At 47.2% G+C, this 21,972-nt stretch overlaps 1 protein-coding gene across 4 annotated transcripts in view; it reads left to right on the forward strand.

Moving 5' to 3' along the window:
- Ankrd13a (ankyrin repeat domain 13A) overlaps window positions 1–20,832 on the forward strand; it is a 33,941-nt gene extending 13,109 nt beyond the window's left edge. For 2 of the 4 annotated variants that reach the window (XM_040731118.1, XM_040731116.1), the window contains exons 2-15: window positions 1,144–1,276; window positions 1,917–2,041; window positions 4,638–4,683; window positions 6,312–6,455; window positions 7,268–7,457; window positions 11,024–11,090; window positions 12,115–12,196; window positions 13,263–13,324; window positions 13,805–13,938; window positions 14,335–14,492; window positions 15,781–15,888; window positions 16,752–16,912; window positions 18,364–18,431; window positions 18,974–20,832. In XM_040731118.1, the coding sequence (XP_040587052.1) occupies window positions 1,952–2,041; window positions 4,638–4,683; window positions 6,312–6,455; window positions 7,268–7,457; window positions 11,024–11,090; window positions 12,115–12,196; window positions 13,263–13,324; window positions 13,805–13,938; window positions 14,335–14,492; window positions 15,781–15,888; window positions 16,752–16,912; window positions 18,364–18,431; window positions 18,974–19,169 (1,506 nt within the window). In that variant the 5' untranslated portion in view covers window positions 1,144–1,276; window positions 1,917–1,951 and the 3' untranslated portion in view covers window positions 19,170–20,832. The remainder of the gene's footprint in view (window positions 1–1,143; window positions 1,277–1,916; window positions 2,042–4,637; window positions 4,684–6,311; window positions 6,456–7,267; window positions 7,458–11,023; window positions 11,091–12,114; window positions 12,197–13,262; window positions 13,325–13,804; window positions 13,939–14,334; window positions 14,493–15,780; window positions 15,889–16,751; window positions 16,913–18,363; window positions 18,432–18,973) is intronic. The other 2 variants (XM_040731117.1, XM_040731119.1) reach the window with 2 other exon arrangements.
- The last annotated feature ends 1,140 nt before the right edge of the window (window positions 20,833–21,972 follow it).

A 21,972-nucleotide genomic window follows, 5' to 3' on the forward strand; every position in this document is an offset into this window, starting at 1 on the left:
CCGCCCACTTTACTTCCTTTCCTTAGCCTGTGATGGTGTTTGTGACCACAGTTTACCAAAACAACTAGGTCTCAAGGCAGAGCACTTTTCCTATGGAACTGTCAGCGCTTAGAAAGCCTCATTCCCCAAGTCCACAGCAGTGCACCGTGTCCTTGGAAGAACTTGCAGAGCTGTGCAATGCAGGCAGAGCCGCGTCATGACGCCCGTTCACACCAGACTCTGCTGCTTGGCTCTGGAGCTCCAGAGGAGGGCTTGAAAGGAGGGCTCTGGTAGCAGAATAGGAGTGAAGACTGCAGGCCGTGTGTGTGTGTGTGTGTGTGTGTGTGTGTGTGTGTGTGTGTGTGTGTGTGTGTGTGTGTCTTCTCCCTCTTCCTATGTGTGTCCACAGACGTCCTGACAGGTCTCTCTGACTGCCAGTCAGTGATACCCACAGCTGCTCCATGTGTTCCTTCTGGACATTTGGAACTCAGCACACACCATGAGAGAAGGGCTTTGTACAAGTCCATCTGGGGAATGTAATCCTAATCTGACTCAGTTATCGCCTATGCTTTCAGTTTTGATTATCGCCCTGCACTTCCTGTTCTGAGCATGGTACTGCCATGCGCTTGAGAATGACACCATCTGTGGTACATTGAGAAGTGACACCATCTGTGACACAGGGCAGTCCTTCTCCATGGAAGCCCCTGGCCCTCTTAAACCTCACTTGAATGGTGTTGAAGGCTTCTTGTTTATGGTGGATGCCATGAGGCCTAGAGTCTTGTTTGTCTATTAGGCCCATAACTTCATAGAAAAAGGAACTCATTGTTTAGAAACTTAGCTGAAACAAAGAACTTGGGCACTGTGAAATCTCAGCACAGGGGTGGGGGGGCGGGGTGCAGGCAGGAAGATGAGGAGCTCGAGGCCAGTCTTGTCTACATGAGAAACTGTTTCCAACAATAACAAAACCCACCCGACTCAGTGACAACCTCCTTTGTCTCTAGTTCCCCGCTGGTGTTTGACCAGTGCTCACATGCACACACACCTTGTAGCACCTGCTGCTAAAGTGTGCCCATAGATGATCTGTTTTCCTGCACTTCATAAGTTCAAAAGCACATTGTCATACTCTTCGTGCCCAGTATGTGAACACCAGTGTTTGTTCCCCAGAATGCCGAGGTCCTGGACCCGCGGGGTCGGACGTTACTGCACCTTGCGGTTTCTTTGGGGCATTTGGAATCTGCTCGAGTCTTGCTGCGACATAAAGCAGATGTGACCAAAGAAAATGGCCAGGGATGGACAGGCAAGTATACATATTACCTAGTCATTCATCTCCATGTCTCTGGCTGAAAGTAATGAGTCTCGGTGGTAATTTTCCTCTCAGTCAGCTGTCTTTCTCAGGGCAGTGGGCAGGGATGACAAGATAAAGACAGGATGCTGGGCTTGCAGTCCTGAACCCTCAGTGGAGGCTGACCTCTCTTCCAGAAACGGCCCTCTCCAGCCTCTGTCAGCAAAGCCGTTTTACTCTGGGGTATGGTAGGAACTCCATTGAGGCCAGTGAGATCAAAGATATATGGGTGCCAGAAGTAGCCTCTTGTGGTGAAATTTTGGTGTTCCCTGTTTAGACACCCTCTTCCTATCAGTGACAGTAGTTTTAGTTTTGTGTGGACTAAGCAAGGGTATTGTATGTGCAAGTGCTACCTGCCAGAGCGATGTCTGAATACTTGCAGAGGTGTGATCAGAACTGTAAGCATGCTACATTTTCTTGTGAAGTGATGAGTTAGCAATCAGAAGTCATGGCCATGCCTCATCAAATCCAGCTTCAGTCCTCTGCCTCTCTGAGGTACATATTGAGCTGCACAGATGGCTTTTCATGCTGTCACTGGAATTTGTCAGAGAGCGTGAGGCTACTTAGTGATTCAGTTTTGCCCTTTGTTTTCTAGTTTTACATGAAGCCGTGAGCACGGGCGACCCCGAGATGGTATACACAGTCCTGCAACATCGAGACTACCACAACACATCCATGGCCCTCGAAGGTGTACCTGAGCTGCTACACAAAATTCTTGAGGTAACCATAAGACTGGCCACACCATACTCTGAGCCAAATACTGCCGTGGTCACTGGATCTGCCCCACAGCCTTGTTTGTCTTCTTAAGCCTTAAGAATAGTGAAGATGGTATTTTGTTGCCAATGCTGACTGACCTCTGTCTATCTTACAGTACAGGGCCTCTTACAAGTTGTGTTTCTGGGGCACAATGCTTAACCTTTCTCACAGCCACTTTAAAATTCAAGCTTCAGGACAATGGATAGCAAACACAATTTACCTAGGGCCATGTGTTCCTAACAGCAGAGCCCTGTGCTGAGGCAGTCATAGGAATGGTGAGGGCATGGTTGCTGAGAGGGCATTGCCAGGGTCTGCGTAAACACATCTCCTCACCACTCTTGTCACTTGTAGCCACTAGTATGACTTCAAATCCATTTCCTGAATCCATTTACAGTTAATGGCTTTGGGGACATTATCTGTCAGTGTGAGATTCTTTAAAACCCAGTCACTCCTAGGTTCCAGGGTAGTTTGGGATGTTGGCTGCCGTTCTTTAGGGGAATCTGCTATTTGAGGGACTGTCTCAGGAGCACCTGTGGTATGCCCAGGGCAGCCATGGACACAGGCAGTGGAAACTCATTGTTCATTGTTCTGGGGTCTCAGCTTAAGCACAGAAGTGACTTTTCCTGGAGTAGCTCCTTGGCTGGTAGCTAGTTCAGTCAGTTTTACAGCATTAGTTAAGGCACATTCTTGAGGAAAATGGCTGTCTGGAGAGAGGGAAGAACTTGGCTATAAAGAAAGCAACTGCTGGGCCTTGTCTTTAGAACAGTTTATATAAATCTTAAGAGAAATCTTGTAAAGATACATACTCATTTCTCATGTAACCATGATGCAACTTCCCATGAAGTATGAAGTAGTTACATATGTTGTTTTAAAAATAGATATCCATGTAGTGGTGTGCAGAGGTCACATGACTCTGTACTGTAAGTGGAACCAAGTCATTTGTGGTTTGGTTTTTTGCTGTTGTTGTTCTTGAAGCAATGTCCCATGTAACTTAGGCTGGTCAGCCCAGGATGACTGGGCTCCTGGTTCTCCCACCTCTGCCTCCCAAGGCTGGGATCACAGGTGTGCACCATGCCTGCTTCTTGTAAGTGCTGGGATGGAATTCAGGGCTTCTGGTTGTGAGGCAAGTACTATATACACTGAGCTATGTCGCCAGCCTTTCAATTGTCTGTTTGATCAAGAAGAATTAGGATTCAGTGTAGAGGATTTTTTTTAAGGTCCTGTATTGACCCTTAGAAGTGGATTGCATTGCTCAGGGTACAGACAGTCCATAAAATATTTCTAGTGGCACTGGAACCTATTGTTGATGGGTGTATGTTTCAGCGATGTCTCTTAGAACATATATTAGCATTCCTTTCTTACCAGCTGTCCTTGGATGTTGTTGTTGCTCAATATTAAGACCTTGACTGATTTCACTCAGGGTAGAATTCCTTGCCTTCTGCTCTATGCAGGGGCAAAAACCAATGCAAACCCTTGGTGGGAGAATAAGGAAACAATTCAATCTCCCTCAAGACATTCTCACTTTGTAGCCCAGTGTAGAGCCTTGGAAGTGGAAAAGTAATAGGAAAATAAAAAAAACAGTTTGATCTATATGGTGCCCAAGACACCATATGGTGTCTCACTGTGTAGCCCCAGCGATCCTGGAACTCACTCTGTAGATCAGGCTGGCCTCAAACTCAGAGATCCTCTTACCTCTGTCTCCCAAGTGCTGGAATTGAACATGTGCAACACAATGCCCAGCACATCTGTCCTTTTGGATGGTCAGTTGGCTTTCTTAAGTAGCTCTTCAAGAGCCCTCTGTAAGAAATTAATGAGAGGTGTGCACACACGTACCACAAAGTCCTAAAAACAAGGATGTTGTGGTGGCATGAAACTTCAGAAAGCCGAATTCTAAAAGTTTAAGAGGGAACTGGGACATTGGTTAAGCAAAGGGAAACCCACTTCCTGAGGAGGTGATGTCTAGCCTCTCAGTTTCATTTTCATACCGTTGGCCAATAAATGTGGAGAACTTCCCAGCAGGTCCAGCCTTTTATAATCAAGTTCCCCATAGGGCACTGAATTCCTCCTCTTCCCCGTGTGTAGCCGTCACCCACGTTATATGGCCATTCTTGATTCTTTAATACTGAGAGCCTGATAGTTCCATCCCAACCTGGTCACTTTCTGCTAACTTTTTTCTTTTCTTCTTTTAAGTGGCATTTACTTATTTGGAGTGAGGGGTGCATGTGTACCACCGCATGTGTGTGCTTCATAGGACATCATGTGGGAGTTGGTTCTCTCCTTCCACCATGTGGGTCCCAGAGAGGGGACTTGGGTCATCAGTCTTGGCTGCTAGCACCTTTGCCCACTGAGCTGTCTAGCTGATGCCTCTTAGCTTTCTTAGCTATTTGGAAGCATTTTCATCAGGGCAAAGTAACAAATAAGATGCAAATTCTTTGTTTTAGTGCTCACAGTTGTTTTCTCTCTCCTCCCTTGATTGTTTAGTAGCCACATTAACCCTGCTATGCTTGTTTGGTTGATCATGTCATAGGTCACCTATTATAAACCTTTGTCTGCCCTTCAGGCCCCGGATTTCTATGTGCAGATGAAATGGGAGTTCACCAGCTGGGGTGAGTGGCTGTGGGCTTGGGATTTATTTGTGTCCAAATTTACAAAGACTTTTGATAGATTTATGTTCCTTTGTAAAAACTGTGTGTGTGTGTGTGTGTGTGTGTGTCTGTCTGTCTGTCTGTCTGTCTCAGTGTGGTATGGGTGTATGTATTTTACACCCAAATCTGGTAGATGACCTGCATTCCCATTTAGTTTCTCCTAGTGTGTCCTTTTGAGTACTGGACTGAACATGTATAAGCAGAGCATACAGACACTTGTCTCCTCCTGGCATGTATAAGCAGAGCATACAGACACTTGTCTCCTCCTGCCATTGTGCATCCCCAACACCCACTTTATTAGCTTGATTGCTTTTTATTATTTTCAGGGCTGAGTAGGATTGGGTTGCTATAGCCTTGCTTGGCAATTCTACTTTATGTAGCCCATGCTGGCCTCAGATCCTTGTCAGTCCTGCCCCTCAGCCTCCCGTGCTGGGATCACGAGTGTGTACCGAAGCGTGCAGCTTCTTTGAGAAGCAGGGTTTGGTTGTGGCCTCTGGACCTGGGCTGAAGTAACCTTCTTGCCTCAGCTGGGACTAGGTGTGTACACTCACTCTGCCTGGCCATCTTACTAGTTTTAAATGCCTGTTTGTAGTACTAACATCTCTGTGACTTACTACAATTTGTTACTTATGTTGTTTAGCTTGATTTCTTGATTCTCTCAAGCTTGTTGTTCTTGGGAAAATGAGACAAATATTTGGAATAGTTTTCTTTGTTTTTTTATTTAATTTTCTGCAAAAATGAATGTTTTTCCCCAGAATGCTCTATAAGGCAACTGATAACATATTTTCCTAGGTGTCTGCTTTTCTTTCTTGTAGCTTAGTGAACTGACACTGGCCTTTATGGCTTTTTCATATCACTAGGATTTCCAGTTTTGATAAAAAGCAGATTTTAGAGCCTTGATATATTGTGAGTGGAGGCTGTAGTGTGGGTGCTGTGGCCACGCAGCAGATGTGTGAGAAACCCAGACAGGTGCACTCCTCACTCAGCCCTGGGAGACCAGTCCAAGCTGGAAACCACTGGGAAATCCGTTTACTCTTTTCTCTGATGTGTTGAAATAACAGACTCAGTTTTCTTTATTTTTAGTTATTTTTTAATGCTGGGAATTGAGCCCCAGGCCTGTCCACACTAAGCATACACTGTACCACTGAATTACACCTGTAGCCTTCCTATTTGTCTGTCTGTCTGTCTGTGCTGCTGGGGTTGAATTAGTGTATGCCAGTGACCTATCATGGGGATGGATATATAACTCCAGCCACTTGATTTTGTTGTTGTTGTTGTTGTTGTTTAAAATGGCCTTATTAGCTTGGCTCTTCTCAAACTTGCTGTGTGGCACAGGCTAACCTCAAAATGGAACTCCTGCCTCAGCCTCTTGGGTGCAATGAGTAGAGGTAAGCTTCACCTTGCCCAGCTTCCATTTCTGGTTTTCAAGATGAGTTCCTTTACAGGTGTGAAGGGAGAAGTCCCGTTGTGTTTGACCTGTCATGACCTAACTAACCACTCTGCCCCGTTTAAGTCAGAACCCCAAGTTCCTGGCTCACGCATTCTGCTGAGCCCTGCTTTTTTCTCAGTAATACACCTTTCTCTTCCAGTGCCCTTGGTTTCTAGAATATGTCCAAATGATGTCTGTCGCATTTGGAAGAGTGGTGCCAAGCTGCGTGTGGACATTACTTTGCTGGGGTTTGAAAACATGAGCTGGATAAGAGGGAGACGGAGTTTCATATTTAAGGGAGGAGGTAAGTGACCCTATTGTAGAAATCCCTGTTCAAGCCAAGCCCCAGGGTTACTTTGTTGTTGTTACTGAGACAGGGTCTCACTGTGTTGCCTTGGTTGACCTGGAGCTCTCCTTGTAGACCAGGCTGGCCCTGGGATAAAGGTATACACCACCATGTCCAGCAGCACAGAATTGTGAGCCATCCAAATGTGTCTGTGTCTGCTCAGTGCTTCGTCTTTGTGGTTGTTGTAATCAGCTATTTGGCTTTTCATCCCTCTCGTTTTGGAGACTGGCTAGTTCCCCTGGTCATTCCATTCATTACTTAACACCAGTTGTCTACCACACGTGCGGTAACTCACTTTCCTGGGCCTTGGAGTAGACGTCTCTGTCTGTGACATTCTGTATTCCCTTCATAACAGGGCAGGACTCTCTGCTAGTGAAGGGTGAAAAGGAGCACTGCTCGCCAGGGTGGTAAACAGACCATTTACATGAACTCTGCAGCAGTGTTTCCTGAAGGTCATAGGTGAAATGTGTTGCTAATGAAAAAGGAATATTACCTTTAAAATCTCCAGGCTCTGGGGTCTCCTAGAGTTGTAGAGAGCTGGCCAGACAAACCCTGTGCAAGGAGAGCCAGTAATACGGGGAATCTTGGAGGTACTCAGTGGTGGTATGCTTCCTGTCACCCTGAGCGCTGGTTCAGTCTCCAACGTCTGGGGCGGGGAGAGGAAGCCAAACAAGAGAGAGCACTGTAGGTTTGCCAGCAGTGCATCTGAGGGGAGAGACGGGCAGGTGGCATTGCAGGCGTTCTCCTCACACGAGCGCTCTTGTTAACAGACAACTGGGCAGAGCTGATGGAAGTCAACCACGATGATAGAGTGGTCACCACTGAACACTTCGATCTTTCCCAAGAAATGGAGCGCCTCACCCTGGACCTCATGAAGCCAAAAAGCAGGGAGGTTGAGCGGCGACTCACAAGCCCAGTCATCAACACCAGCCTTGATACTAAGAATATCGCCTTTGAAAGGTAGGAATTGGACCCCAGTTTACCATCTAGTCTGGGACTGCTTCATTAATGGCATGTGTGCAGTAACTGGAGTTGTGGTTGGACTAGGACCTTGTCTTTCCTAATATGGTTGATGCTAGTGACTTTTAAGGGAGATCTCTAATGCTAACTGAATAAGAGTCATAATTGATGTTGTGTGTTGTGTGTTGAAGTCTTGTCTTTGTATATTTCTGTGGGCACGGTCTTCTGGGTTCCCTGGATCTTGTTTTCGTTTTGGTGATTTTGGATGTGTAACACTTCTTCATCCCAAAATGTGGAACGTGAGTTTCCTGAAGCTAGAATTGGCATTGACATTGTATTAAACTATGTTGACATTAGGAAGTCACATTTATACTCACTGTAATGTATTGTAGTCCCTCCCCCTTCCTGTGAGGCCCAGTCATGTTGAAGAGTCTGAAGGGTGGCCCTTCTTTCCAGGTACTATGAAGGCAGCTCTCCAGAGAGGCCTGTGCCTTGGTTCACACAGTTCCTAGTATTCACCTGTGGGGCATGCTGGGCGGTACAGGATGCTTTAAGCATGAAGGAAATAAAAACTGTCACCATCTCTGGGGTGGAGCACAACAAACTAAGGAAGTCTGTAGCATCCCTGGTCTTTGCCTAGGATGTCACATCCAACTGCCTGTGACTTATTGTGACCTGAACTAATTATTCTGGACACTTCCGTATCTAGGCATTCCTCTTTCTCCATGAATATTCTAACCAATCTCTTTAAATTATTTCCTTGTTTCCAGTATACAAGTGGCTAAGAAAACTGAGAGATGTCTCTTTAGGCAAATCTAAAATATAATTGCCCCTTTCCTTTTTGTTTAAATAAAGCCATGAAAGCAGGGTGTCTGTAACAGGCCAGGATGTGCAGCCTGTTGTGTCTGGGGGCCGCTTCTGCTTTGGAAGGAGGAAATGGATTCCTGAAGACACAAGTCTCTTGCCAAGCTCCAGGCTAGGGACACTGAGGGTTAGGGACTGACTGTGGGATCACCCGCAGGGATCATGCTAGATGTCTCCAGGCTTCAGTGTGTGCCTCTACAGGCAGGGGAGACCTTTCAGTGTGAGGCTCTAGACTGGAGGAGGCCACTGTCAACACCACAGCCTGTCAGCAGAGAGAGAGCAGGATGATTAGCATCAGTGGCTGTGGGCAAGTGGCCCAGCTCTCCAGTTTCCTCGGCTGGAAGGAAAACAAGCAAGTGGGCTTCAGAACAAAGCTCCCAAGACCTGCGACCCTAAGGTCGTGATTCCCTGTGACCTTCCCAGCGGGATTTTTAGAGCCATTGTTTGCCATGAAATGAGGCGTATCCAGGGCCTGTAGACTGAACTGGCTTTAGTCCACTGAGTGCAGAGGAAACAAGGGTGCTTTCCGTTGTACTGAGGACGAAGGTACATTGTGTATTCGTGTGGGAGCAGTGTTTTCAGTCAGTGCTAGCTGGCTTGCTTGACGCTGGCAGTGGGCTGAAGCGAGAGTGCCAGAAGACAGCTGTTGGCTCAGTTCTGTTGTGACGATGCTCATATGCGGTCAGTGAACTTTGGCGTCAATGGAGATTTGAGGCACTCCTAAGTGTGAGGTCTGCTGAGTCAAAGATATGTGAACAATGGTGATTGTGGCTCTCTTTGTGGTCTTTTGCCATGTTGTCCTTTCCCTGGGTCTGCACCAGGAGTTGGATGCTTACAAATCGCTACCCTCCCTGATGAGCTTAGGCAGGTGGTATGTACTGGTCACATTTGGGATTTTACTCTTTTTCTGAAAGATTATGCTATGCCATATCAAAAAAAAAATCCCTACCACTTCAGAGTTGCCTTTAAATTGTGTGATAGTCACCAAGTCACAGTGCCTGCTAAGTGACCTTTGGTGTTGGTGTCAGGTGGAACAGGCAGGAGGAAACTGGCTGCTATGTCATCTTTAGATGCCTGTGCATGCAGAGCTAACAGGAGGCACACGGAGTCATAGGAACTGGGTTTAAAATAGGTGACACTGACATTGAGCAGTCTAACTCATGCAGAGTGGAATTGTGGGGAGGGTAGGGGGGGCTGTGCTGAGCATGGAGGGACTGGTCCGCCAAGCACTGATGCAGCATGGGGTGGAGTACGCATCAGCACACCTTACGCTATGTGTCTGGAAACAACAGTTAAACATTGTCATCTGCAAAAATAAGGAACTGAGGAATGAGTTAGTTAGCTACTGGTGACACAAGAGTTGTGACTTACTAGTCAGTTGGGCGTGGTCCCTAGCCGATGTTCTTTGTGCAATGTTAACTAGAGCAGCTAGCATTTGCCGTAATCCCTTTAGCACTCCATCTCTTGCTGTATGGGTCTTGTTACACTTCTAGACACCCAAGAGGAAAATTAACATCCATGGGTCTTCCTCTTATGATGGGTTAAAACAGACATTAAAACGCATTATGTCCCTTGATTTGATTTACCAAATTCCATTAGGAAGGAAACCAAAAACAAAATGTAAAACTTGCACTCTGCTTTTGTGACTTGGCTAACCTGCCACCATTCTCTGAGTTTCCTGTGTCCACTTCACTCGGTCAGACAGGGCAAAGGGTAGACTTTTGACAGCTCCATACAGTGCCAGGCAAAGCAAGGATGTGATGTCCTAGACAAAGGGGGTGCTGGTTGGGCTCCTGAGGGGAAACACCTCCCAGGGCAAGATGCTCTGAAAACAAATCTCACCCTTGAGAGATGGGAACCTCTTGCCTGTAACTGTAGCACTTTGGAGGTAGAGACAAGAGGCTCACAAGTTTGGGACAAGCCTGACCCATAAAGCAACATCCTCTCTTTAAAACGCAACACATAAAAGAAAAATAATCAGAACCTAGAGGCTGTTCTTGGATCCTGAATGTGTTTTCCCCCAGAAGTGTGTGGCCCTGGGTAACTGGGTTTCTAAGCACATAGCCCATGCTGCAGCTGTGACTGCACCCTGGGCTACCTCAAAATTCGCCCATAGATTGGAATCAGTGGCTGGACTGAAAAGCCACTTGTCATGTCCTTCCCCAGTAGTCTGCCTGACCTGATGGACACGTGACTCTGCAATCATTCTGAAAGCTTTAATGGCCTTCTCTAGCCTCAGCATTATTATGGGCTTCTACTCCATCTGCCTTTCTTCGAGAGGTGGGGAGCCCTGGGTTTCACTTCTGAGAATTCCTGGGTGGAGATGGAGGCTCTTACACCCCTGCCTGCAGTAGATATTTCCTTGTAGCAAGCAAGACCTTGGACAGTGGTCATCCTTCACTCAAGTCTTTTGGATAGATGTTCAGCAAATGTCACCTTTGTCCCCTGTGCTGGCAGTTCCAGTTTAGAAGCCAAGAGTGCAAGCTTTCTTTGCCTGGAGTGAGGCAAAATGATTGATAACTGTGGGAGGCGGGTGGGGGATGTCTAAGCCATCTGTCATGGGTAGCATCCGTTTGTGGACAATGGAACCATGATTTCCAAGTGTCCTTGACTAACTTAAGCTGGGGACTGTAAAGCTACAGGGGTGAACTCTGAATGGCTTATTGTACATGTGGAAATTTGTGGTGTTCACTTTTTATCAGAACTAAATCCGGATTCTGGGGCTGGAGGACAGATAAAGCAGAAGTTGTTAATGGTTACGAAGCAAAGGTAAAAGGAAACTCTTAAAATAAGATTGTTATAGCTTTGTAGCTGCTATGCAAATGAGGAGTCTGTTCTGATTGTCTCATGCACCTGTGTCAGAGGACCCCTGGGGATAATTCTAAAGTGTCTCTTACTGGATGTCCAATCTTAGTGATTTTCAGAAAATGGGGTAGCATGCCCTGAGCAGGTCCATAGCTTCCCAAAAGAGAAATGATTGCTGAGAAATGAGTGAGTCATTCCTTTGATTCTATTTCTTTACATTAAATGTCATCGGTCTATCTTTTTAAAGAAGGCACCATGTAGTCAGTAGTATCTGTGAGTCTTTATTACTTAAGTTTAGTTGATTCTAGAGCTGATGCTGTCTCAGTTTTTCAAAGATCAGTCCTGCCCCCTTACATGGCATGAGTGAACTGAAATACCACTGTAATTGTAGGGATGCCTGTCTGCCATCGGGCACGTTATCAGTTGACAGGTCATTTGCTGGACTTCCCTTGGTGTGCAGCGGGGATGAAGGGAGCCAGGTGCTGTAGAGTCCTCTGCTGGCCTCTGAGGGAGCAAAACAGCTCCACATACTCAGCAAGCTGCATTTAGAAACAGCTGCCATGGTACAGACTGCTTCTGCAGCTGTCAGCACAGCAGACCCAGACCCTCAGACAGCACTGAAAACACCGCTTCCTCTGGCAGGTAGCAGCCTTTTTCTTGTGTCAGTGTCTCTGACCTCCCAGTCAGTAGTTAGAAGAGCACCACAGGTCACGGGAGGCAGGTTCAGGAGCAAGAGGAGCCCTGTGGAAACCCTATTTGCAGTTACCTGCTGAGCCCCTTTAGCAATAAGAAGGAAGGGTAAGGCTGCTGCTGTGTTCCTGGGGTTCCCAGGTGGGAGCTGTCTCTCCATCTGGAGGAGACTGGGGGTTGGTGACCGAGCCTCACTTTTGTCTTGCTTGATTTTTGCTTCGGCCTTCTTGGTCTTGCTGAGCTTGCGTTGGCTTTCGATTCCCTGTGTCACTGTTGTCTTTTGCACACATCTCTCAAGGTTTACACAGTGAACAATGTGAGTGTGATAACCAAAATACGCACAGAACACCTGACAGAGGAGGAAAAGAAGAGATACAAAGGTAATCGGCGCCACCCACCTCTTTTCCCTGTTGATGGATTGATTGTGTAGAGGTTCTCAACCTTCCTGCTGCTGCTACCCTTAACACAGTTCTTCATGCTGGTCTGCACAGAGCTCTGTTTAGTTTGGGGTAAATATATTTGGACATACAAATTCTAGCTTTCCTTTGTAAAAATTTCCTTAGTTTGATTCATTCTTGGAGTTTTTTCACAGTTGGTTTCAGTTGTAATTAAAGCCATTCACGAGGGCTTGTCTATGTGTTATTGAAAATAACTGTTGGATTTAGAGCAACAACAATAACAACAAAAATGGAGTGTGAGAAGATATTGGGGTATGTTATCACTGGGATGAGTGGCTTTGCCTCCATTATAGTGATGAGATTTTCATAAACTTGGGCTCTCCCCAGGCGTTGGTGGTACACACCTTTAATCCCAGCACTTGGGAGGAAGAGGCAGGCGGATCTCTGTGAGTTCGAGACCAGCCTGGTCTACAAGACCTAGTTCCAGAACAGCCTCCAAAACAATACAGAGAAACCCTGTCTCGAAAAACCAAAAAAAAAAAAAAAAAAAAAAAAAAAGAACTTGGGCTCTCTGCCGAATCACCATGGATATGTGGTTATTATATCCTGGCTTTGCCATCTCTGTGACCTTGTGAAGTGGTCCATGCTGTAGACCTCATTTGCCTGTGTAGTTAAATGGAGGTGGTGCTAGGCCATTCTTACAGTCGCTGAGAGGATTCGATGAGTTACCACATGCAAACATCTAGGAATTGCAGGTAGTGACTTGGCCACCAGCTGTACTCCAGGTGGGCAGGCCAGTGCCAGAGCACATTACTGAGCGGCCAGGGTGAAGGGATCTACACCCAGCTGTCCCCTAAGCAAGGTGCTAAACTCTGCTTGAATTCTTGTTTCTGTTTTTTCTTTTCCCTAATTGATACAATGGTTTCCATGGTGATACCATGGATTCTTACAGTGGTCCTCCAGGCTAAAGCTCCTAATGAGAAGATACTCTAAGGATAGACTCACTTTGTGGGTGGTTTTGATTATCTTGATCTTCCCTCCTCTCTAGAGGACCGGAATCCACTGGAGTCTCTGCTGGGAACTGTGGAACATCAGTTTGGTGCTCAAGGGGTGAGTTGAAGACAGGGTATCCAGTGTGGCAGCCACGGGGTGCTGGCTGGGTCACGTGACTTAGGAAGTAACATCAGTTCCCAAGATGTACCACGGATAGGATATTCTTTTGGGAGAGAATTAGATGAATGAGACTTTGAAACATGAAGATTTTGGAGAAAGGGTAGGTCCTAGAATTGGGCTGTCTCTCGTCTGTGATAAGCAAGGGCCTTCTCTGCTTGAAGCTCTTGAGACAGGCTTAGGGCTTTACTATGCCCAGCAAGCATTTGGTGCAGTGGGCGCCAGCTTCCAAACCCACACCTGCTCACATGGTTCTGTCTTCTATACCCAGGAAGTAAAGCTAGGAAGAGGGTGTGGACTCAACCAGGAAGGCTGTTAGACTTGCTTGCTCATGCACTGACATAACCTTAGTGGAGCCGGTTGTGGGGCTGCATGGTGGAGTCGGGCACTCAGTCCTGACTCTCCTGACTTCTGGATCAGCAGGACCTCACTACGGAGTGTGCCACCGTAAACAACCCCACGGCCATCACACCGGATGAGTACTTTGACGAAGACTTTGATCTGAAAGACAGGGACATTGGAAGACCAAAAGAGCTAACGATCAGAACACAAAAGTAAGTGGAGGTGTGCTGCCCCGTTCACCTCTGGGACTGCCTCAGATTGCACTGTCAGGGTTGGGTTTGGCCATGCCTTGCCCCTTCCCTTTAAAGGCAATGCTGAAGTTACTTAACCTGACAAAATCCAACAGTTAATGGCTCTCTGCTTAGCCTTTGTCATAGAGAACAGATAGGAGAGCACCTCTGTTCTATATTTATATTCTATTCCACTGAACCAGTAAAGCTCAGCAGATGAGATGAAATGCTGTTGGGCCCTTTCCCTCACAAGTCCTGAGTTCAGGGATGATGAGGAGTCCCGGGGCTGGAGGGTGGTGTCTAGCCTGCTGAGTAGCAGTGACCTGCCTCTCACAGCAGGGGAGGTAGCTTCAACCCTCACTATATGGAACCCTGCAGGTTTAAAGCTACACTGTGGATGTGCGAAGAGTTCCCGCTCTCCCTGGTGGAACAGGTCATTCCCATCATCGACCTCATGGCACGAACCAGCGCTCATTTTGCAAGGCTGAGGGACTTCATCAAACTGGACTTTCCTCCTGGATTCCCTGTCAAAATAGGTGTGTGTGGCTAGATAAAATGAGGGGCATTTGCAAGCTCTTGCCTGTTTGTTTGGGACTAAATGTGCATAGGAAAAATTGGCAGCAGGGTGTGGTGGCACATGCCTTTAAACCCAGCACTTAGAGACAGAAGCAGGTAGATTTCTGTGAGTTTGAGGCCAGTCTGGTGTACATAGTGAGTTCTAAGACAGCCAGGGCTATGTAGAGAGCCTTTCTAAAATGGGGGGAACCCCCAGACCAATAACATTTAAAAAAATCAGAGCTGGGCAAGTGTGGTGGCACACATCATTAATTTCAGCACTTGGAGACAGGAGCAGGTAGATCTCTGTGAATTCTCAGCTAGCCAGGGTTACATAGAGAGACCCTGTCTCAAAAAGCAAAAAGAACAAGTTTGCATACGATAATCAGAATGGAGGAGGCCAAAATTGTCCTTGGGCTTGACTGCATTTGAAGACTGGGTATGATGTTGATTCCTTTTATCAAAATGAAAGGGTTTCCACCAGCAGTTCTGTGTGCAGACGGTACCAACAGGCCTGAGACGGTACCAGTAGACCTGAAACAGTACCAACAGGCCTACCATGGTACCAACAAACAGGTGTAAGAAGGGTCAGGGGTGGTGGTGCATGCCTGTGATCCCAGTACCCAGTAGACAGGCCATGGGATATATGTGCGCTGAGGTCAGCCTGGTCTACACAGTGAGCTCCAGGCAAGGCAAATCTACATTATGAGACCTATCTCAAAAAGCAAAAGCAATCCTCCTCGCCTCCCAAAAAATAAGGAATATGAATTTTTGTTTTAATGGCATACCTTTAATGTAAGTAAGCTTCAAGTTGAATAATTTTATTTTAAGCTTTTGGATTATTTTTAATATTTTGTTAACACTCTGATAATTGTGTGTGCACGCACTTTGCATCACACTTTATGCCCCCTCTTCTCATAACATAACTAATCCTAGATTCTCTCCTCGCTATTAGGTAATTATTAAATGAAGGCATTTGACGCATGATACACATGCTTTAGCTTTAGGATTCATGTGGACAAGGCTGGTTTGGATTTTGGATGATTGAATATTCATGACACTTGACTCCTGTCTTGATCACCCCTTGCTGTGATCTAGGAGAAAGTTCTTCACCTGGGTCTGACCCAGTCTCAGTTTTCTCATCGGTGGGGGGGGGCAGCGCTGCCTAGGGACCGAAGGAACCCTGCCGGTAAAGTGTGCTTTGCGTAGTGTGAGCCAGTGATTATGGTTCTCAGTGAAGTCTGCTGACAGAAGCTCTTACTTTGTCAGAGATCCCCCTGTTCCACGTTTTGAACGCACGGATTACGTTTGGAAATGTTAATGGCTGCAGCACTGCTGAGGAGAGTCAGAGTGTGGAGGGGATCCAGGCCGACACAGGTACAGCCCAAAGACTGCTTTTGTCATACCGAACAGTGTGAGTAAGTCTGTGATGCATGAGGGAAAAATTTAGATGAAATTTATGGGGCACTGTATCAGTTTTGAAACTGTGACAAGAACTTGGAGCAACTGAAGGAGGAAGTGTATACATTTCAGCCATGGTTTCAGGTCGGTCCATTGGCTCCGTTAGGGAGAAGAGCCTCCCGCTCAATCTCTACAGTCCACCAAGTTTCCATGTTATGATTACATGTTAGTTTTCCACCAAGAAAAATCAAAACACAACGAAAAACGGTGTTCTGGTGAACTTTACTGTCACAGTTGTTCTTTTGAAGTCTTTGAATGGCGGATTGATTAATACTATTTCATCTTTTACATTTTATTATTCACAGCCCTGCACTGCTGAACCAAGAGCCTGCCATGCTGGCGAGCTCTGTCCTACCCAGCTACACCCTGGCTCCTGGGTTGTAACTGGTTTCATTCTTTTAATTTGAAATGTTTTTAAGCTGGGTGCAGTGATTCATGCCTGGCACCCCAGCACCTGGAGGCTGAGGCAGGAGGATTTTAGTATAGGACTGTGAAGTCAGCATGAACATTGCAGTAAGATTCCCCACTTCAGGAAAGAACAATCAAGAAAACATCTAATTCCTCCATCATACACACACACACACACACACACACACACACAGGAAAACACACCATAGTATGAGACAGGAGGGTTATGTGTTTGCAGCCAGCCTGGGCTATGTTTTCAGTTTGAGGCCAGCTTGAGCTACATAGACCCTATCTCATTAAAAAAAAAAAAAAAAAAGGTCTGAATTGCTTGTAATGAGTAGAGACACTGGACAGTTGCCTTTGTCTTTCAGCTTCCGAGGTCACAAACTTCGAGGTTGATCAGTCTGTGTTTGAAATCCCCGAGTCCTACCATGTGCAGGACAATGGCAGGAATGTGCATCTCCAAGATGAGGACTATGAAATAATGCAGTTTGCCATCCAGCAGAGCCTGCTGGAGTCCAGCAGGAGCCAGGTGGGCTGTCAGGAGGATGCATCCCCCCCCTCCTCATCCTTTCCCCACCCTCTCCTCACCCCGTTCCCACCCTCTCCTCACTCCCTATACCCCACACCCCCATCCCCACTCAGGCTAGCCCTAAGTAAGAGGGCACGCTCACTCTGTGCAGGTCTGTTCACATCACCCCAGCTGGCGTCGTCCACAAGGTGCCTCCAGGCACAGTTCCTTTAACTCAAGTTCACCGTGTAGCTCTTGTGTGTTTATCGAAGTGTGCGTTATAATCTTCTAGAACTGAAGTGTTATGTTTATGTCAGTAGTCCCAGTTAAGGTAGTGATGTGGACTTCCATCCCGGCTCCCCAAAGACGACAGTCATTGTGTAACAGTTGCATGGACAGTTTTTTCCCATGTACTCTGAGGAGTCTCCTTAAACTCTTTGTACATCTCAGTCAGAGCTGCGGTTACACCTTGTCCCCTGCCTCCCTCGGCTTTTCCAGGAGGCTTGCTCGTCCACCCTCTGCTGTGGTCTCCCTGCCGCTGCTCCTAACTCGGGCAGAGGTCAGCTTAGGCACACAGACAACTCCCTACCTGCTGAAGACAACGGAGTATCAGTACTCTTTGTTCTTTGCTTTTTCTCTAAAGCGGTCTCATGTGGTCTACAATGGCCTTGTGTCCCAGGATTTTGCTTCCAGTTGTTGGTTATCCGTTTCTTCTTTCCTTCCACTGTCCATTCCGCAGGAATTTGCATAGCATGCTGGGAATTCTTGGTGAAATAACTTCTGCTCTGTGAGCTTCTTTTTCATTAGTTTTTAAATGTGTTTGGGTGTTTTTCTGGCATGTATGTCTGTGTCTGGTGCCTGAGGCAGCCAGAAGAGTGTTGGATCCCCTGGAACTGGCGTAGAGATGGTTATGAGCTGCTACATGGGTGTTGGGAACCAAACCTGGGTCCTGGAAAAGCAGCCAGTGCTTTTCAACACTGAGCCATCTCTCCAGCCCTCATTTGGGGGTGGGGATGGGTAGGGTGGTGTTGGTTATTTACTATTTTGGCAGCTGGGCTATCATCTGCTTTTGGGAAGACCCAACCCCTAGACAAAACTGTCAGTGCTTCCTCTTCATGTGCAAATGAGCTTAGCTTTGCTCTCCCAATAGCTATAAAACCGTGGTAACTATTGATGAGGGCAATAGCTAGAGTCTAGGTCAACACACACCGAACTATGTCTTCTCAGTTTATCTTTAAAGCAGGCCCTGCCTTGATTCGATTTGACTGTTGCCCTGGGATAGTGGTTCAAGACTAGAACTATATAAAATCTGAGAAGGTGGTAATTACTGATGCCCTGTACCATATGGTACCTGACAGTTGCTGTGAGCATCCGCACGGCAGTCAGTGACACGTTGTAAATACTGTACATTTTGTTAATTTTGGCAGCCATTCCTCCTATGAGGTGTTGATGCCATCCTTTATTTTTTCCAGGACCTTTCAGGACCAGCATCAAATGGAGGGATCAGCCCCACCCACAGCTATGAAGCCCAGTATGAGAGGTAACTATGGGACTTGTCCTGATATGGCTTTTGTCAAACCTGGGTTGGCACGGGCACTTGATACCAGGCACCTGTGTGGCTGCGCTCAGTGGCAGGTTTTAGAGTCCGCTTTCCTGGTTCTTCTCACCGTGGTTACTCATCAAACCAGCTCTGAACCGAGTGCCGACTGCTTCACAGGTTAGGGCTGCTCCCAGTGAAGCGCTGGGTAAATGGTTTCTGACTGCTTGGTCTTCTGTGAATGTGAGATTGCAGGTCTGGCTGGGTGAGGATATATGTGGTTAAAGGTGGTTGGGGAGGAGCTACGGATGTGGTGGGAACTGCAGTAGTGCCTCCTTTTCCCATGTGAGGCATGTGTGAGCACTGGAGGGCAAGCACCTCAGCTGTGCTTTCCAACAGACCAGAGTTCCATTCATGGCTTAGCACTGGGTGATGCAGTCACATAGGCCCAGCAGCATCGTGCATCAGGACTGCTTGGTAATCACTAAGGATGTACTTGCTGCCACCTCCAGGATAGGAATAACTCTGTCCCGTTCCCACCCTAGGGCCATCCAGGAGAGCCTCCTAACCACCATGGAAGGTCCGTGCCCAGGTGCCCTCAGTGAGTCGAGCCGTTTTGATAGCGACCTGCAGCTGGCCATGGAGCTGTCTGCCAAAGAGCTGGCGGAGCAGGAGCTACGGCTCCAGGAGGAAGAAGCTGAACTCCAGCAAGTCTTGCAGCTGTCACTCACTGAGAAATAGACATTTCTGTCCAGGGGCTGCTCTGGGCTGCATGGGAGTGCTTCATCAGCTGAGACCCTAGACAGAGGGCCTACACTTCCTGCAGACAGCAGCTGCCCCTTCCTTGGTGCAGGACCAGGAACTCCCCAGAGTGGAGGAGGGGAGCATTGGCAGGCCCCATCTCCAGGCTGCAGGGAGGAGAGCATCGTCACCTTCTTCCATTTAGCTGTCCTGGCTTGCAGGTCACATTTTTACTACCAGCTTTAGACAGAGACGCCAAGCCCTGCAGTTAGTAGATACATCTTAATCAGACATGGTAGCAGTTACTGCAGAGTCAGGGTGCTTTTCTACACGAGAGCAGCAGCCTTTGTAGAGTGTTCACCAAAGAAACGGGTTCTGCTGCCCTCTTCATTTTCCCTTCTGCCAGGGTTCCTAGGACATGGCCGTTACTCCTCCCCATCTCTGCCCTGTTCCATGCCCTTTACCCCAGCTAAGAGGATATGTACAGGATCTATTTTAGATTATGGCTAACTATTTGCATCAAATTAAGATATACAGATGACTACAGATGTTGCCTTAGCCTTAAAAATTAATAGTTTTAAGTCACCTCACTCCACACGCTGAGGACCTGACTTCAGTCCATAAAGGTAGTTCCTTTGGGAGCAGCATCCTCCAGGCTAAACCGAAGGCAGCTAATCCTGTCCTTAGGGGCAGCTAGGGGAATCCAAGGCTGGTTCTCATGACCGGCAAGCTGACCAAACCATTGGACAGCAGAGAACCTAGCCACCGTGGCGGTGCCCGCTCCGGTGAAGGATTTCCTACCGCAGGAGAGCCAGCGCATGGCCTAGCATCGTTAGAGAGGACAGGATGGACTTGAAACCAGAAGGGAGCTCACATGGAGTAGAGGTTCTTCATTCAAAAGGGAAAAGTGACGACTCCTCATTGCTTTTTAGAGTTCAAATCAACATCTTTCTGGATAAATATATTTTTTAACAGAATCTTTTTATTATTTTTAAAAGATATAAAAATGACTACTCCCATCAGTAGCAATACAAGGTTATGCATTTTAACCAGATTTTCTCAGGCCTTTTTTGAATACGTTTAGTAGTTAACTATTTTGTCTAACCCTCCTGTAAATACCTATTGCATAACAGACTGCCCCTGGGGAATCAGCCAAGGGCACCTTGCGCCTCTCACCTGGTGCAGGCATTCACCCCCACAGGCTGCGCCGATCACATGGTAATAATACCTTCCCGTTTTTGCTTCTGTTTCCTGTTACACTTCTGGGGACAGGAAAAGAATTCACAGTCCCCAGAAATGTCTGTTCGATACAGTCAGTGTTGCCAGTAAAATGTTCTTAGACAAAAAGAATTGTGATTTTAATTCCTCATGGCCTCTTGTGGTCTAACCAGATTCCTTCCCTGTATATAAGGCCAGCATGGCCATCACATTTGTACTCAGCTTGGTGGTCTGTTTACTTGGCATTCGCTAGGAGCAAAGACACTGGCAGGAATGGCTGCACTGGGCCGTGTTTACTCACTAAGATGAACCCTGTGTCTGCATTCCATTGCTCCGTTTCCTGAAGTCTGTGTCCCCAGGCAGTCACCTAAAAAGGGACTGAGCATTGTTGCAGCTTTCCCCATGTGTTCTATCTTAAAAGGCAAATAAATACGCTTCCACCGAAGGTGCTGAGTCCTGACAGCCAGAGTCCTGTCTCTTCCGCAGTGCTTCCTCTTGTCACTGGAGGACACGCACTCCCTGTCCAGTGCCTGCCCCAGCCTTCCTGCCCAGGGCACAGGCAACACTCCTCACAGCTTGTGCCAGGTGGAAATAAATGAAAAGCATCCAGTGCTGCACGTGCACCTTCTCAAAAGAAGAGCAAATGGGCCAACATCAGCACCACTGATCCTGGAAGCCAGAGTGCTGGGGGGCTATTAAGATATTCAAGTGAAAATTGGGGCCTTAAAAGAAAAAGGCCGTGGCTGGATGACGGTGTTGGGGTTCTAGAAGGGGCTCTGCCTTTGGGGAGGGAAGGGAAGCTGCCTTTGGGGAGTAAGCAGAACTTGAGCCACAGGCATCATGAACACCCCCTTACAGGCCACGGTGTGTGCGGTCTAAGGACTACTTCACACTGCGCGGTTCACCACGGCTCACGCTCCAGTCACTTCTACCTGGGAGCACTGCCGGCACTGAGTGCAGGTTTCCGAGACACTGTCCAGTCTTGTCATGCTACACAAAGTGAAGTGTGGAGGGAAAGTTGGCTTTGAATAGTGACAGGAACACATAGGCAGCAGCTTGGCCTCAGGCTCCTCCTGACCATGATGACATCAAGGGAGATGGACTGGACTGTAGAAACTTTTAAGTGACCATGGGACAGTAAGTGATGGAGGGTAAAGTACTACCTAGCCCTGGGTCTAGAAGTGGGTGTGGGTTTAAGACTGAAGTCCAGCTAGAAGCTGTGTGACTAGCGCTCCAGAGTCCCCAGACCTCAAGCAGCATGAGGACACAAACCCAATTTTAAGAGACAGGTGCTTCAAACTTGAATAGATTAATGAATAAACATATACACATTAAAAAAGTTTGCTAGCAGCTGTGTGGTTTGGACTGGTCATGTGTTCAGTGGCTACATATGTGAGCACCATTCCTTACAGCCTTGCATTCCCTTTCAAAAAGCTATTTATGTGGGACAGGATCCATCTGTGTAGCCCTGATTGGTGAGAGAACATCTGCGTCTGCCTTGTGAGTGCTGAGATCAAAGGTGTGCACCACCAGGCCTGGAAATTTGTCTTAAACACATAATCGTGTGTCTGAGGAGGGAAGGCGT

This window comes from Mesocricetus auratus, unplaced genomic scaffold (assembly GCF_017639785.1).
Source record: "Mesocricetus auratus isolate SY011 unplaced genomic scaffold, BCM_Maur_2.0 Super-Scaffold_100025, whole genome shotgun sequence".
NCBI classification, from domain to species: domain Eukaryota; kingdom Metazoa; phylum Chordata; class Mammalia; order Rodentia; family Cricetidae; genus Mesocricetus; species Mesocricetus auratus.